The sequence below is a fragment of the Hemicordylus capensis genome, chromosome 1, assembly GCF_027244095.1.
Source record: "Hemicordylus capensis ecotype Gifberg chromosome 1, rHemCap1.1.pri, whole genome shotgun sequence".
Taxonomy (NCBI): domain Eukaryota; kingdom Metazoa; phylum Chordata; class Lepidosauria; order Squamata; family Cordylidae; genus Hemicordylus; species Hemicordylus capensis.
In genome coordinates, this window is record NC_069657.1 from 244644194 (window position 1) to 244658680 (window position 14487).

Consider the following 14487-nt stretch of genomic DNA (forward strand, 5'->3'; position numbering starts at 1 on the left):
TTATAAGATCCAGGGCCTGCCATTCATCCCACCTTACAACATGGGACCCTCTTTTAGTTGTAGTAGTAACAGTAGCAGTAGAAGAAGTGCCTGTCTTTCTCCTTTCTCATACAAAGCAGGTCAGAGCTCCCATACAGTTGATAGCAGAGGACATTTTGTCAAGTGCAGTGTCATGCCAATGTCAGAAAAACATGCACCTGCCCCAAATTGTATTCTCCGCAAAATTTAACATAAAGGATGCTCTTCTTCTTTCCACCTGTAACCCTTTCCCCCCTCCACTCTTTTCTTTAAAATAAAAAACATAAACAAAGGGAAATTTTAATGGTACGAGTAGTGTAAGCCAACTTTAACTGGCACAATTGATAAAGAAATGTTTAATCCAGACCCACAAATAAGTGTATAAAAGTTTGGTTCAGGCTCCTAAACAGAATGTAAGGCTAGTAGGCCAGAATAGAATTGTTTGAGTCAAGGATGTGAGGCCCATCGGCCAAGAGGTAAAAATACCAGAGCCTGACAGGAGACAATGTATGTAACTAGGGTCATCAGACAAATCCCCCACTCAGCAGAAACATACATAGCTGGCACCAGGAGATACTGATAAGGAGTAGGGTCAGCAGAAAGGCCAAACAGTAACTCATGTCCAAGGCTCCAATTGGCACCACAGGAAAACATATATTTAACCACAAATGACGTATATCGATGAATGTACTGACTTGCTTTTAACCTATATAAACTGGCAACTACGTACCCTGAGTGTGCAGTGCTTGTCAGACTTCTGACTTGTACTCTGCCTTCATGATCATGAATAAACGCCAATTTGAGCATGCATCCTCGTTATGTTGACTTGTAAAAAGGGAATTTCTCTGTCAGGCAACGAGCTCTATTGTGGGAACCTTGTCTAATCCTCTTTAGTTCGGTTAGACGCCCCATTGTCTGTCAAGTTGATGGAAGCATGATCGCAAGGGGCTGAATTAAACAGGAGGATTTTCCTGCAACAAATGTACTTGTGGGCCCTGACACACCAGTGGAAGACCAATGTCCAAACATATCAAATTGTTCAGCAGCTGTAACACTGGGCTTCTAACCTGTTACATTATATACCATAGCTGCTGAGATGAGCTTTGCAAATACCTCACTCCAGGAGACTATCAGAAATTGTCTACATAAATAGCCTTAGTTTTCTACTCTCAGTAGATATGTTAATGTAGCCACAGGTGGATAGTCTGTCCACAGTTACCACCAATTTAATTTGCTTTCTCTAGAACTAATTTCAGCAGTGGGAAGCAGAAGCGTCTACCAGGGCTGGCCCAAGGATTGAGGGCACCCCAGATGAAGCCTGGCTTGGGAGATCCCCCACCACCTTCAGGCAAGTGTGCAATCCCTGTCGTCTGCCCTGGCTAGCTAGTGGCTGGTTCCGGCAGATGATGCACGCCCTTGCCCGTGGTCGCCCTTCATCTGGCTGGCTGTGGTGATGGGGACATTTTCATCAGCCAGCCAGCTGGTTGTCTGGCTGACTCTGAAAGTGCACGCACATGACCCAGGTTGTCAGCACCCCTACCGGCTTGGTGCCCTAGGCAGCTGTGTAGCTTGCCTAGCGGGCGGGCTGGCCCTGGTGTCTACATCAGGAGAGAGCCCAGAAAGAAGTTCACATAAGCTTTGTATTAAGTTCATTCATTGCATCAATCAAACAGTTGACGTTCATATTACATGTGAGACGTACATTTGGGGCAGTATAGAAATATGTTAAATAAAATAAAGTCAGATTTTGACATAAAAATTAGAAAGGTGAAACTTGCAAAATTGCTGAATTCAGATAGTTTATTAGATTTTTATCCTGGCCACCCTTCCTCCAGTGAGCTCAGTGTGGCAAAATTTTGTGAAATGTTGCTCTAGTTTTGTCTTCCAATACTTTAGTCACATTTGAGCATGAGATCTCAGCTGAGATTTATCATTTTGTTTTATTGTCTCAGTCTACAGCCTGTCTTGCACACAGGCCCCTATTGAACCTCTTCCTAAAAGAACTCTTCAGAGCCACTTCTCATCTTTCTTGTTCTTCCTGCATACCACCTCCTTCAGCAAAATGTTCCCCTAGCTCTCCTCCTCTCTGGCATGTATTTCCTACCCCAAGCTATTCAAAGTGTAGCTATAAATGTATGTATTTATTATTTTTTTACATTTATATCCCGCTCTTCCTCCAAGGAGCCCAGAGCGGTGTCCTACATACTTAAGTTTCTCCTCACAACAACCCTGCGAAGTAGGTTAGGCTGAGAGAGAAGTGACTGGCCCAGAGTCACCCAGCAAGTCTCATGGCTGAATGTGGATTTGAACTCAGGTCTCCCCGGTCCTAGTCCAGCACTCTAACCACTACACCACACTGGCTCTGTTATTGTTTTCCTTCTTGTGATCTTCTCCGAATTTAGATTGTAATCTCCTTAGAGACTTATGCAAAATGTTATGCAAACCAAAATTACTGTAACTACTGTAAGCAAAGTTATGGTTCTGAAGGATGGTGATCAGAGTTCGAAAGAGTTATATATTGTAGAATATATCTACATGTACCATCACTGCTCTTCAGCAGCAGCAGCAGCAGCAGTTGATATTACTAGTACTCTTCTACCGTTTCTTCTTTTCTGCCCTAGATATTCCTCTCCTAAACAGAGAAATTAGAATGTCTGTCCGACTCAACATAGCCTTTAAGGATGATCTTAGAAATCCGTCCTCTATGTTACATAAGCAATATAAACATGATCTGGAGAAAGCGGTATGTCTGAATCAAAATCACTTTCATATGGTAGAAATATTTTATATTTCTAAATATTATGATTATTGTTGATATTAAATATGACAGCATGAAATAATGAAATTCCTTTAATATTTTTGTGGAAGAAAAGGGTTTTAATGGATGACAGGGCGGGCATCTCTAATGTGAACGTGAGTTTTGCGGAGTTGCTGCTTCAGACATGGAAGCAGCGGCACCCTTGTGGAGAACGGGCGGTAGCCCTGGAAGTATGACTGTATCTCTTCCCATGGGGAAAGCCCAGTAACAGTAAAGCTTCTAGCACTACGGCCCATTAGACGGCTGCTTCTGTGTCTGCAGCAGCAGCTCCACAAACAACTCCCGGTCACATTAGACACACACCCCCTGTCAGCCAGTTCTCTTAATCTAATAAAATGTTCATAGTAGGAGTCCGTTTCCACCATTGCTAAGTACAAGCAGATTTGTTATCAACATTTATTCAAAACTGAAAAAAATAGTTATGCCGAGTAATTAAGTGAATGGAGGATCAGTGTACAAACTGGGTCCAACCATTAAAAACAATGGGAGTCCCGACATTTTTTTCAATGGATTGGGGGTTGTTGCCCTTTCTTGAGTCACACAGGTGTGGTTCATAAAATTCAGCTGGTGATGGCCCTGAACCATCCTGGCGGAGGAGCGGAGCCTGGCCTTCTCTTTCACCTCATAGCCTTCAGGGTAAACTAGGTTTCCCTTCTTCTTGTTGTTGTTATTTACATTTTATATCCCGCTTTTCCTCCAAGGAGCCCAGAGTGGTGTACTACATACTTAAGTTTCTCCTCACAACAACCCTGTGAAATAGGTTAGGCTGAGAGAGAAGTCACACTGGCTGTTGGTGGTAGTGGTCCAGTTCAGTGTTCTCTCTAATTATTTTCATCTGTGTGCGGAATGAGTTTTGTTCTGGGTGGCAGTATCAAGGCAGTGTGTGCACACATGCATTCAGAGTGGGGCCTTCTTGAATCAACCTGAATGGGATCTAAAATTAACTGAGCTGACATCGAAAAGCTTGTGAGCATGTGCACATGTGCACGCCTCAGAGGGAACGCTAGTCCAGTTTGCATGACTGTTCCCTTAAAAAAAAAAAAAAGGAGAAATCACACAAGTTAGGCCTTAGTGCCCATCAAGTGCCTCATGTAGGAAAGAGACTTTCCACATGGTGGAGGGTAGTGTGTGTGAGAGAGTGGCGGGGGGGGGGGGCGTGGAGCAAGGGAGGATGAGCATCCCTGGGCCACCAGGGTCTGGAGGGGCACCAAGTCATCCTCCTAGGGAACCCCTTTCCCCCTCCTGCACCCAGCTGGCAGACAAAGTGCTCTCTGACTGGAGCATGAGGTGACACGTGCCCTCACCTGCCCAGCTGATGCTTCATTCCAATTCTGGCTGGCTGGAGCTTCTTTCCCTATCTCACTCCCAGCAAGGCAGTGATGGAACGAAGTGCTAACTAGTGGGGAGCAGGAGAGGATCTGAATGGACCCTCTTCCGGGTCCTGGTCACACCCCCTGCATCAACATACCAGACACAGGGAGCATGACAGGAATAGGGTACTCAGCCCTATTCCCGATTTTCCTCAGTCAGCACTGCATTCCAGCCTGTCTGGGAGCTCTTTCTTCTTTCCCTCACCAGGGAAATGTCATACCTGGGCAAGTCAGGCATGGCAGGAAACAAACTAGGAACAGACCAAGCCAAAGTCACAACAAGCCCGAGGTCAGAAGCCAAGGATCAGTCCAGCAGGAACAGGCAAGGTCAGAGTCAAAAGCAAGCAAGGGGTCAGAAGCCAAGGAACCCCCCAAATCAGGGAACAGGTACAAGGCCAAACACGTCCACAAACAAAGTTGCTTCAGCAAGAAGCAGAGGCAGACTGAGGCCTCTGCTTGAGGAGCAGCCCTGCCCAAGCCTGGAATGTCCTTGAACTTAAAGGGCCTGTCTCAGTTCCCGGCACTGCCTCTGGCAGGGCAGGGCAGCTGCTAGTGCAGGTCCTGGTGCCTCTGCTGCATCTGCCAAGTCTGAAGATAAGGGTAGGGGAGTCTTGAGAAGGTCAGCAGTCATGGGAGACACTGGTGTTGGAGGCAGAGGCCCCTCAAACTACTCCTCTCCTCCTCCTCCTCCTCCTTTGTGTTGGACCCTGGCATGTGGGAGTCAGATTTGGGGTTAATGACTGCCTTCTCCACTGAATCCTCAGAGTCCAACCCAGAGAGCATGGAACCAGACTTGGGGTTCATGATAGGAAAGAGGAAAGAGCTCCCTGCCAGGCTGGAACACAGCTCTGACTGGAGAGAAATACGAGCAAAACTGAGTGGCCCTATTCCTGATATTTGCTGTGCCTCCTGTATATGACATTGACACGGGGCGTAGCCAGGGTGCATGCAAATTTACTATCATATGGGGGCCGCCGGCAGGGTCTTGTCCTCATGCCTCTGGCAGCTTCCTATGCCCCGGCTTCCACCACACACTGTCAGTGCCACAAACATAATTATATGAACTAGCTGTCCTCCAAGAGGAGCCTCAGCCATACAGCTATAGGTGTGTCTTGGCCAAGGTGACTCAGCCATGAGGGATGAGCCTACATGGAAAGGCCCATGAGCCAGGTACTGTGGAGCCTGGAGACTGTTTCTGTCAGGGGTTTTCATTCATCCCATCATAGTGGCAAGAGTATTTTGGTATTTCTAAATGCAGCTCTGGTGTTCAATGAAGATAGAGATCCAGATGGTGGAACGGTTTGCCACATTTGTTGGCTGAAGGGAACGGAGAGAGCTGCAGTATCTAAGACACTAGGGTAGTTTATTATATGGGTAGGACAAGCATCCTACCCAAGTTCAGAAGCTGTCCATGCTCCTACTTTGTGACTGTGTGCTTATAAAAGCAAGGTAGGAGGTGAAGGGAAGTAATCATCTGCGAGGCTCATGCTGCCTCATTAAGCAGCTGGTAGAGCTGCTGGGTAGGACAAGGCCCTTCGACTCAGTGGGAGCCTCACAAACAGTCACTTCCCCCACCTCTTACTTTGCTTTTTACTCATACGCAATCACAAAACGGGAGCATGAACAGCTCCTGAAATACTTCTAGTCATGAGAACCAGGCTACTGAATAGTTTTCTCTGCAAGAGATTCACTGCTCAGTATTCATTGGTGCTAGACATGGCTGGCTCACGTGAACAGGGATGACACTAAAACAATTCATTGGTAGGGATGCCGAGGAGCTTTATTTTGGAGGGAATTATTTACAAACCTTTTTTTTTTACACATACTTGTAGGATTTAAGGTTAACTGACTGATTGCATTCCAATTTATTTTGTGTTCAGCTGATTGCATCCCAATTTATTTTAGCTATCAACTTATTTATTTATCAAACAATTTATTTATTTAGCTATTTTAGCTTTAACACTTAAAACCCCTCCTCTCTAAAACATGTTTTTCTGCCCCAATTTAGCAGCACTGCAAGATACAGTTCTCTTAAGCAGTTCTCTTAGGCCTGATCAACTTAGTCCCCAGCTGTTTTTGGACTACAACTCCCCTAATCCCCAGGCACAGTGGCCAATAGCCAGGGCATTTTCCAGATTACCCACTACAAATGTGGTAAAATGCTTTGGCTTGGCAGGATCAAATTGAAAACGATCCCCAGAATCGACAACGGAAATTACAGCTACTTTTTTGCAATGGACATACAGCGTTATAGCACTAAATTGCAGCAATAAAATCCGAAACAAGGCATCCGAAATATGAATGGCACCCTGCTCACTAGCTGTCACAACACAGGAAGTACAGAAGCACACTTAGCAGATACGTTGTGACACTGTTGTAGAGGTTAATATGGAAAGCGCCCCGGATTTGGGAGAGTTGTAGGACAACATCTGCAGGAGGGCCAAAGTTGAGCAGCCCTGACTTAGGTGGATGAAAGCCAAGATTCTAATGCTGTGTGTATAGTTGAATGTCAGGAGGGACTATCCTTGAACATCTTCTTTTAATAGTGGCCATGCCTTATCCAGAGCATTCAACTTAGTTTCAATTGAAAGCATCAATGTGGGTAAACAATTAAGGCATAACATCATCCCAAACCAGCTGAGATACACTCTTTTGTGAGCACTAGTGATGAGGTATATCCTGACCTGGTCTGGATCAATCCATCAGATATGGAAGGGCAATATTTTTCATTTTGGCTGCATGGTGGAGTCTGTATGAAAACTGTAGACTAGGGATGTACATGGAACTGGTTTTCCTAGTTTGGCTCGAATATGGATAGGACTCGAGCTGAGACAGGTGACAGGCTGGGTTCCCCCAACCTCCACTCCCGGCTTCCCAAATGACTGGCTGGTCAGGCTGCAGATTGGGTCTCTGCACACACATGGCCACCATTAAAGTAACCTCAGTGCATGACCTCCATTGGCAGCTTGATTTTTAAGGTAAATAATACCTTTTCCCTCACCTCCCTGCATGTACCATGGAAAAGTGCTTGCTGGATTCCCCTTTACAAGTATACCCTTGAGCCGGCTCGCAAGTCAGGGTTCTTGAGCTGGGCTTGGCCCGACTCAAAGCCTCCTTCTTTATGTGAATTTATGTTCAAGAGTGAGCCTTTGAGTTGAGCCGGCTCAAACTCAAGCCTGGCTCAATTTGAATTGGCTTGCAGCTGTTCCTCGATGTGCCCCCACGGTGGCTCTGAGAAGAGAGGTTGGAATGGTTAGGCTCCAGACATGCCTATGGAGAGTTATTATCCTTTACTGGTTAAAAATTTATTTTTTGCAGGAGGGTTTGGTTGCTTTCATAAAACAGGACTCCTTTAAAGTCAGCTGGCATACTGAGGCCATTGATAAGCTGGCCCGCTGTGGATACTCATTAGGGGTTATACAGGAGCTCGGTTACGACAGAGCTCATACTCAAATTATTCAACGCCTAATGGATATGGAGCTGCAGTATGAAATCTCCCAGATACCCAAAAGACTGTTCTTGGGTGACCAACTGAGCGGATTCAATTTGTCCCCCTATCTTCGGGTAGTTAGGATTCCTGAATATAGACGAGCCATGATGCTGGCCAGGTTAGATGTTCTTCCGTCTGCAGTCCTGTTTGGCAGATATGCAGGAATTCCTTTGGCAAATTGTGTTTGTCCTTGTACCATGGGCTGTGCTGAAACAATAGCACATGCCTTTTTACATTGTAGTTTTATGATGAAGCCAGAGGAAAGTTACTTTCTCCTCTCTTGATAAATCTTAATGGAAGAGAAGATGATGTCTTATTGAGGTTTTTATTTTCTTTGCGATCAAGTTAAAATTAGAACTGTGGCAAAATATTGTTATATTCTCTGCAAAACACGTTCTAATGTTTAGTTCATGTTTGAAATGTTTGTATTTGTAAAACTGCTGGTCAAATGACCAAATAAATATTATGTGTGTATGTGTGAATTGGCTCGCACACCCCTACTGTAGACTCTAGGTGCACCAAACACGCTAGGTCTGAACAGACTCAAGGTGCGTCAAATGCCTGATGAGATCTTTGGATGCATGACAGGACCCAGAGGCCTTGTCAATTCAGAAATTATTTGCTTAAAAAGAATAAAAATTAAGTTTGGAAGCTCAGTGGATGTATTCATAATTTGTTTTGAATTAACCATTCTGAATAGATGGAGGAGGTCCATCAATTTCTAATGAGAATTGCAAGGGATCAGGGCTATTAAAAGCATATACCAAATTAATTTGAGTAAGCATGTCCACAGTCTGCTGGATGAAATAAAATCAAGAATGGTACAATTTCCTATAAGGTTCTCATTGTCTCATAATTGTTTTGTGAACTTTATCCTTCTTTTTCAGTTTACTGAGGGCTACAAACGTTTACCTGGCTTCAAATATGCAATTGTTACAGGGTTCAGGTATGAAACACTTCCCCCCCATTATACTTAAGAACATTGTGGGAGGGAATAGAATGCTACTTTAATCTTTGCACATTGGCCAAACCGTTAAATACTAACTATATTTTACAATGGTAAGTGTGAGTAATAACTAAGTAGCCACAAATTATAATATAGTGTAGAGGACATCTTTTTGTGCAGGAAGGCCAGAAGAAAGCATTTATACTTTACATGCTGAATAGGATTTAATGTAGAGCCTGTACATTTCCATGGACAGGAGAGCGCCTACCCGCCGCTTCCCTCGTTTAGCTCCTTCCCAATCAGGCCCCATCTTCTCCGTCCTTGCTCCCATCTTTGCCGGGAACTCTCACAGTGTGTCGCGAGAGTTCCATGTGAGAGTTCCGCCCCGAAGACACACATCCCCACGGTGGGTGGCTAAGAGAAATAATTATATACAAGGTCTGAAACATTATTATAAACAGATAATGAAGTACCATTTATTATATAATGGACCTGTAATCATTACATATGATGTCCTGTGTGCATATAGGCCTGGAAGCATTGGAGTTACGTATTCAATTTTATATGAAGGAACATCAACAGAGCCAATTATAAATGCAAGTACAGATGTAGCTGCAGCCTTAAATGCAACCTACAAAATAGATAACACTTCGTTTGAAATACATTCAGAAGTCATCAGAGGTAAATATTGATCTATTTGCCTTAATGCATACTATTGGTTTTATGATACAAACACTATTCTTCTTCTTTAATGAATAACACATAAATATATGCTCAGGCTCAACTGGTTTTATGCTGCCTTTCTAGAAAGAGTAACCAAATGCTGCCTCATGTCCCTCTGTCATGGTTGCTTGGCAGGGGGCATAGGGAACTTGGCAGGGCCCAGGGGACAAAGTCCAACCAGCGGTTTCCCTGCCCCCTGGGTGTCCCTTTATGTATTCAAGGCACACCCCTGTGTCTGACGTCAGATGCAAGGGGGCAGGGCCAGTGCCCAGAATAGGGCTGTGACAGACCTGGCAGAGTTTCATTTCCCTCTGTCCGTGGTTGGTGGAATCGCTGAAATTAAGCTCCTTTAGTCAGACACAGGGGAGGGGCCAATATCTGGAGGTGGGAGAGTCCATTCTTCCTCAGCCAGCATGAAATGCTGGCTGGAGTGGAGAGGGGTGTGCCTCGTGCTCCCAGCTGCTGAGCGCTTTGCTCGCTGACTGAGTGTGGGAGGGTGCAAGGGAGAGCCCTGGCCAAGGGCGAGGGAGAACCTTGGGGGACCCCCAGACCCTTGGGGCCTAGGGACAATTGTCCTCCCTTGCTCAAATGTCATTACACCCCTGCTGCTTGGACAATGCCTTACAGAACCTTCTTATTGCTTCATTTCTGTGGATGTTACTGATGGAATCTTCAAGTTCTGCTTCTGCTGAGCCAGTAGGAGTTGTTGCCACAGGACCAGCACTAGGATTTTTGGCACCCTGGGTGAAGTTTGACTTTGGTGTTCTCCCAGCTGGGAAGTGTGTTGCCCCCGGCTTTAACTTGAGCTGTACAGGTTGCTCATTTTCTGGGTCAATTGATCAGCCTGCATGGATGACAGGTGGATGGCTCACCCTTGCTGGTTTGGGAATACAGTGGAGAATATGACAAAGAGTTGAGGATGTCAGAGCCGACTTGACACCCCCCCTGTCTGTATTGTTGCCACCTCCCTCCCCTCAACAGTTCAGGCCCTGAAACCTTCAGGATCTAGCCAAATCCTCTGCCTCCTCGAGAGGCAGCATTTAACAGCACTGCTAGGAGTTTTTCTCCATGACTAACCAGCCCCGGCTGCAATCAAACCAACCAACACGCTCACCATGCACTTCCTTTTGGGGGTCTGAGCACTTGAAAAATCAGGACGGAGACTCCCACCTGAGCAGCCGCAGTAGCCACAGAACACAGCAAGGTAGGGAGGGGGCAGGGACAGAGGGTGCTGGGTGGGCAGGAGGGGGAAAGCAAGTCAAGGGAGATCATCTAGGAGGCAGACCTGCCCATTCAACTTCTGTCCAGGGAACTACAGTGCCCTCTAAGAACTGGTGTCCTAGGTGGCTGTCTAGTTCTGCCTAGTGGATGGGCCAGCCCTATGTTCCCAATATTTTTATTCAAGGAACTTGTCATTCCATTGGTAGAGGGTACCTCCCTCAACGTATGTGTTTAACAGGGGTATGCATCTGTTTTGGGATGAACAATAACACTTAACAAGGAGAACCCATTTCATTCTGTTTGGCACATGTCTGAGCTGAATACAATGTTCACAGCCATTCTGGAGGGAGCAGTGATCCATTTCAGCATTCAAGTCTGATTGTGTCTGTGTTCCTTCATCAACTCAGCAGCCATGGAGGGAGGCTAGAGAGATAGCAGGGGGGATGTAAAGTCTCCAATTGTAAACGGACACATTCTCACCAAAGCGTCCAAGAATCCAATAGGCCTTGAGACATAAACATTCCAGCCTCAATGACAAGAGTTGCAATGGGAGGGATATTGAGAAAAATAAAACACATGTAGTGCCTCTCCACTTTGCCTGGTTGAGTTGGCTCTAGTCAGGATTTGAAGGAAGGGAGAAGTGTTGCAGGCTATGCTTGGAGCTTTGCTTTCTGAAACACACACACACACACACACACACACACACACACACACTTTAATTCTACTTTGCCTTTGCTTTTATTTTGCCATAACTGTGCTTCTTGGCATTACTCTCTATTAATCCATTGCAGATGTTTGCCTTGTGTGAGAAAAAAGTTTTTTCATTTATTTTTCCCAGTTTATTGAAGGTTTATATATTGTGGGTTTGGGGAGCAGTGGGATTAGATTGACTTTATCTGATGCAATTCTTTCCCAGCAAACTGGGGTTTTGTGTATTTGTGCTGCTTGCCTTGGAGATTTTTACTTGCAAAACAAGTACAATATTCTTCCCACCAAAGAAACTTTGGCATTATTTCAGATATATTTCTTGTTTCTTCTTCATATTTGGGTGCTTCTCTGTTAGCTTGTTCAGGGGGCAAATTTGCAAAATGGCAAATGGAGAAGAACTGGAGATGATTCTCCACTGAAATAAATGTGGAGCTTATAATAGGTATATCCTCTTCAGTGGTGTATAAAATAGAACCCCTTGGTGCTGGCATGATCCTTTGGAAGTGTCCTCAAATGCAGGCAAACTTCATGCAGATTAGCTGGAAAACTGAGAAATTATAGATAGGAGAAATGGAAGCAGTTGCCTCATTGAAGCCAATGGGGATGGAAATGGACAAATTAGGAAACAAAATGCATTATTTTTGTGACATCACAAATATGATTGTCACAAACGAAAATAGACATGAACAGGATCATTAGATATGAAAGCAAACATATTTGGAGAAAAGGATCCTTCCCCACACCCTGTACACCCCAAGTATATGAGCACATTTGCACTCATAGAATTCTTCCAGAACATGATGGGGTGAGTTACCCTAAATCAGGATGTCCAATACTTTTACTGCCAAAGAGAAGGAATACTTATGGTAAGTCCAATCCCAAACTTTGGATCCATGACCCTCCTAAAGAAAGGAAGCACATTTCACTTGGGCTGCAATCATCTTTGCAGTCAGTGCCATACCTTAGATTTTTCAACCCAGTTTTCAAAGATTTTCCTGAGTGTGTTCAAAATACCTCCAAGTGTGCTGTGAAGTGCATAGGAAGTATACTGGATGAGTGGCACTCTGGATCGTTTGGATAGTGAAGTAATACTAATTTTTCCATTGGTTTTGAAAACTTCTCTTTTTGTCATGCCAGGTCAAACAAATTTCTCCTTTTCCCCAAAAAACATTTTCAAAGGGGATACGGTAATGATGAAATGTGAGTCAAAATCGGCTTCAACCAATGTGACGTGGCATGTTCCAGGCTCCAACAGCACCAGGCATACTATAACTAGCGAAATAGTGAATGGAATGGCGGTGTCAAGACTGAAAATTACAAGCATTACATGGAATGAGGCCGGTAATTCTAAACAGAAAAATATATCAGTCAAGAGCATAAGAAACTCTATAATGAGTCAAACCACAGGGCAATCTACATGTCAGGACCCCCTTCTATCAAGGTGGGGTATGATGGGGGCAGGCAAGGTGAAGTCAAAAAGCCAAACTGTGATGTGGGAGGGAGGAGGAGGAGAAAGAGCAGCAGCAACAGCAGCCACCACTGCCCCTTGTTGCTCTGGCTAATGAGCAAGACTGACCTGGAATCTTTAATCGAGTCAGACAACACCATGTGACCTGTTCAAGCATATTGCTGACAATAAACTTTCTTCCTGCTCTAGGTGGTTGATTACTGTGTAGTTCCTTCCTTTGACCAGAGTTTGATGGTTAAACACAGAATGAATCCCTTCCTGACATCCTTCCAGGACTAGGACACACTCAATCCTGAACTATGACCCACTCAGTTTCCAAAGACCTATGTTCATGAGATATCATTATGCCTGAAAAGTGCCCTTAATAGTTAATGTTCTGCTGCAACCAGGACTCGAAGGAGGCAGCAGCAGTGGATCTGGCCATTCACAGCTTTATTCTCCTCTCTAATATAGCCCTTTAGCTCATCTTCCTGTTAGCTGCTACTCTCATTCACATTAGCTAAGTTTTGCCATCCCATATGGAAATGGTAGTGAGTCACGCTTGAAGGCAGGCAAGCCACTCCTCCTGCCACCATGTGGTCTCAAGGGTTACCAGGAGAAGGAGTGGGCCATACAACTTCACCATCAGACTCATGCAGAGAAAGAGGTGCTAATGGTCCTTTAGAATTTAAAATATTCCAGTTACACAGAAGTTGCCTTACTTTAGATTTCATTATTATTTTTTTCTATATCATTGACTTGCTGCATAGTCAATAATCTAAAGTAAGACCAACGAGATATATGTTTTAGGGTGATGGTTGTTTTTCTCAAGTCATATTGTAGAGTTGAGACAGACAACTCATTTGGCGAGCTGAGATGGACCCTGTTGGAGAACAACTGCTTCAAAGGACTATGATAAAATCTCCATTCATAATCAATTTTGGTTTTATTGCAGGTAATTATAGTTGCACTTTTACAGAATGGAATAATAAGACATTTGTCATGTACCAAGCTGAGCAGAAGATAGAAATCTCTCCAATCCAAATTGTGCCATCAAACGATGTTGTGATTGTGTGCAATGGGGAAACAAAAGAACTGAGCTGCTGCACGGACAGAGAGATTGACATATTCCATCCTTACTGGAGACCAAATGGAGCAATAAATATTTCAGGTATGAAGCAAAATAATCTCTCCTGGCTTCTAGTTGTGACTGTTCCGTTCCCTAGGCCTTTGCATAGCTACAGAACTCCTGTTTATTAAGGCTGTTCACACAAGCAGCCCTACCTGTGCTTACGCAGCCCTACTGGGGTAGGGCTGCTCATTTGAAGCACTGGGATTGGGGCCGATTCCGGGGCTGCCCCACAAGGTTGCCCAAGGTTTCCCCCCAGGTTTTTACCCAGGCAAAAGGGCGCACTGGCCTTGGTTCACCAGTCGTGTATGTGCTCAAGCTGCCTGCTGCAGCCCATGCACAAACAGAGCCAGGCGGTTAGAGTGCCCAGCTGATGGGGAATCTCTCAATGCATGGCAATTCTGATGCAGTGCATTGAGGGATGCCAGAGGGCTTCCTCCTCCAGCTGCTTTCAGCAGTGCTGCAACTGCTTCCTCCTCTCTGCCGCTTTCAGCAGCGCTGCTCGTGTGCCTTGGCAAGAGGCAAAGTTAATGTGTGTGGTGGGGGGGGGATCGTGTGGGGAGGCAGGCAGGAGCCTACCTCCTTGCCCACCCTCCCCAGAGAGGTCGGGTGCATGA

At 45.0% G+C, this 14487-nt stretch overlaps 1 protein-coding gene across 3 annotated transcripts in view; it reads left to right on the forward strand.

Annotated features, from left to right (window-relative positions):
• The window catches only part of ADGRF5 (adhesion G protein-coupled receptor F5), a 96362-nt gene that overhangs the window by 60089 nt on the left and 21786 nt on the right, over positions 1-14487 (forward strand). For all 3 annotated transcript variants that reach the window (XM_053286699.1, XM_053286701.1, XM_053286700.1), the window contains exons 6-10: positions 2640-2761; positions 8584-8642; positions 9172-9323; positions 12432-12635; positions 13697-13912. In XM_053286699.1, the coding sequence (XP_053142674.1) occupies positions 2640-2761; positions 8584-8642; positions 9172-9323; positions 12432-12635; positions 13697-13912 (753 nt within the window). The remainder of the gene's footprint in view (positions 1-2639; positions 2762-8583; positions 8643-9171; positions 9324-12431; positions 12636-13696; positions 13913-14487) is intronic.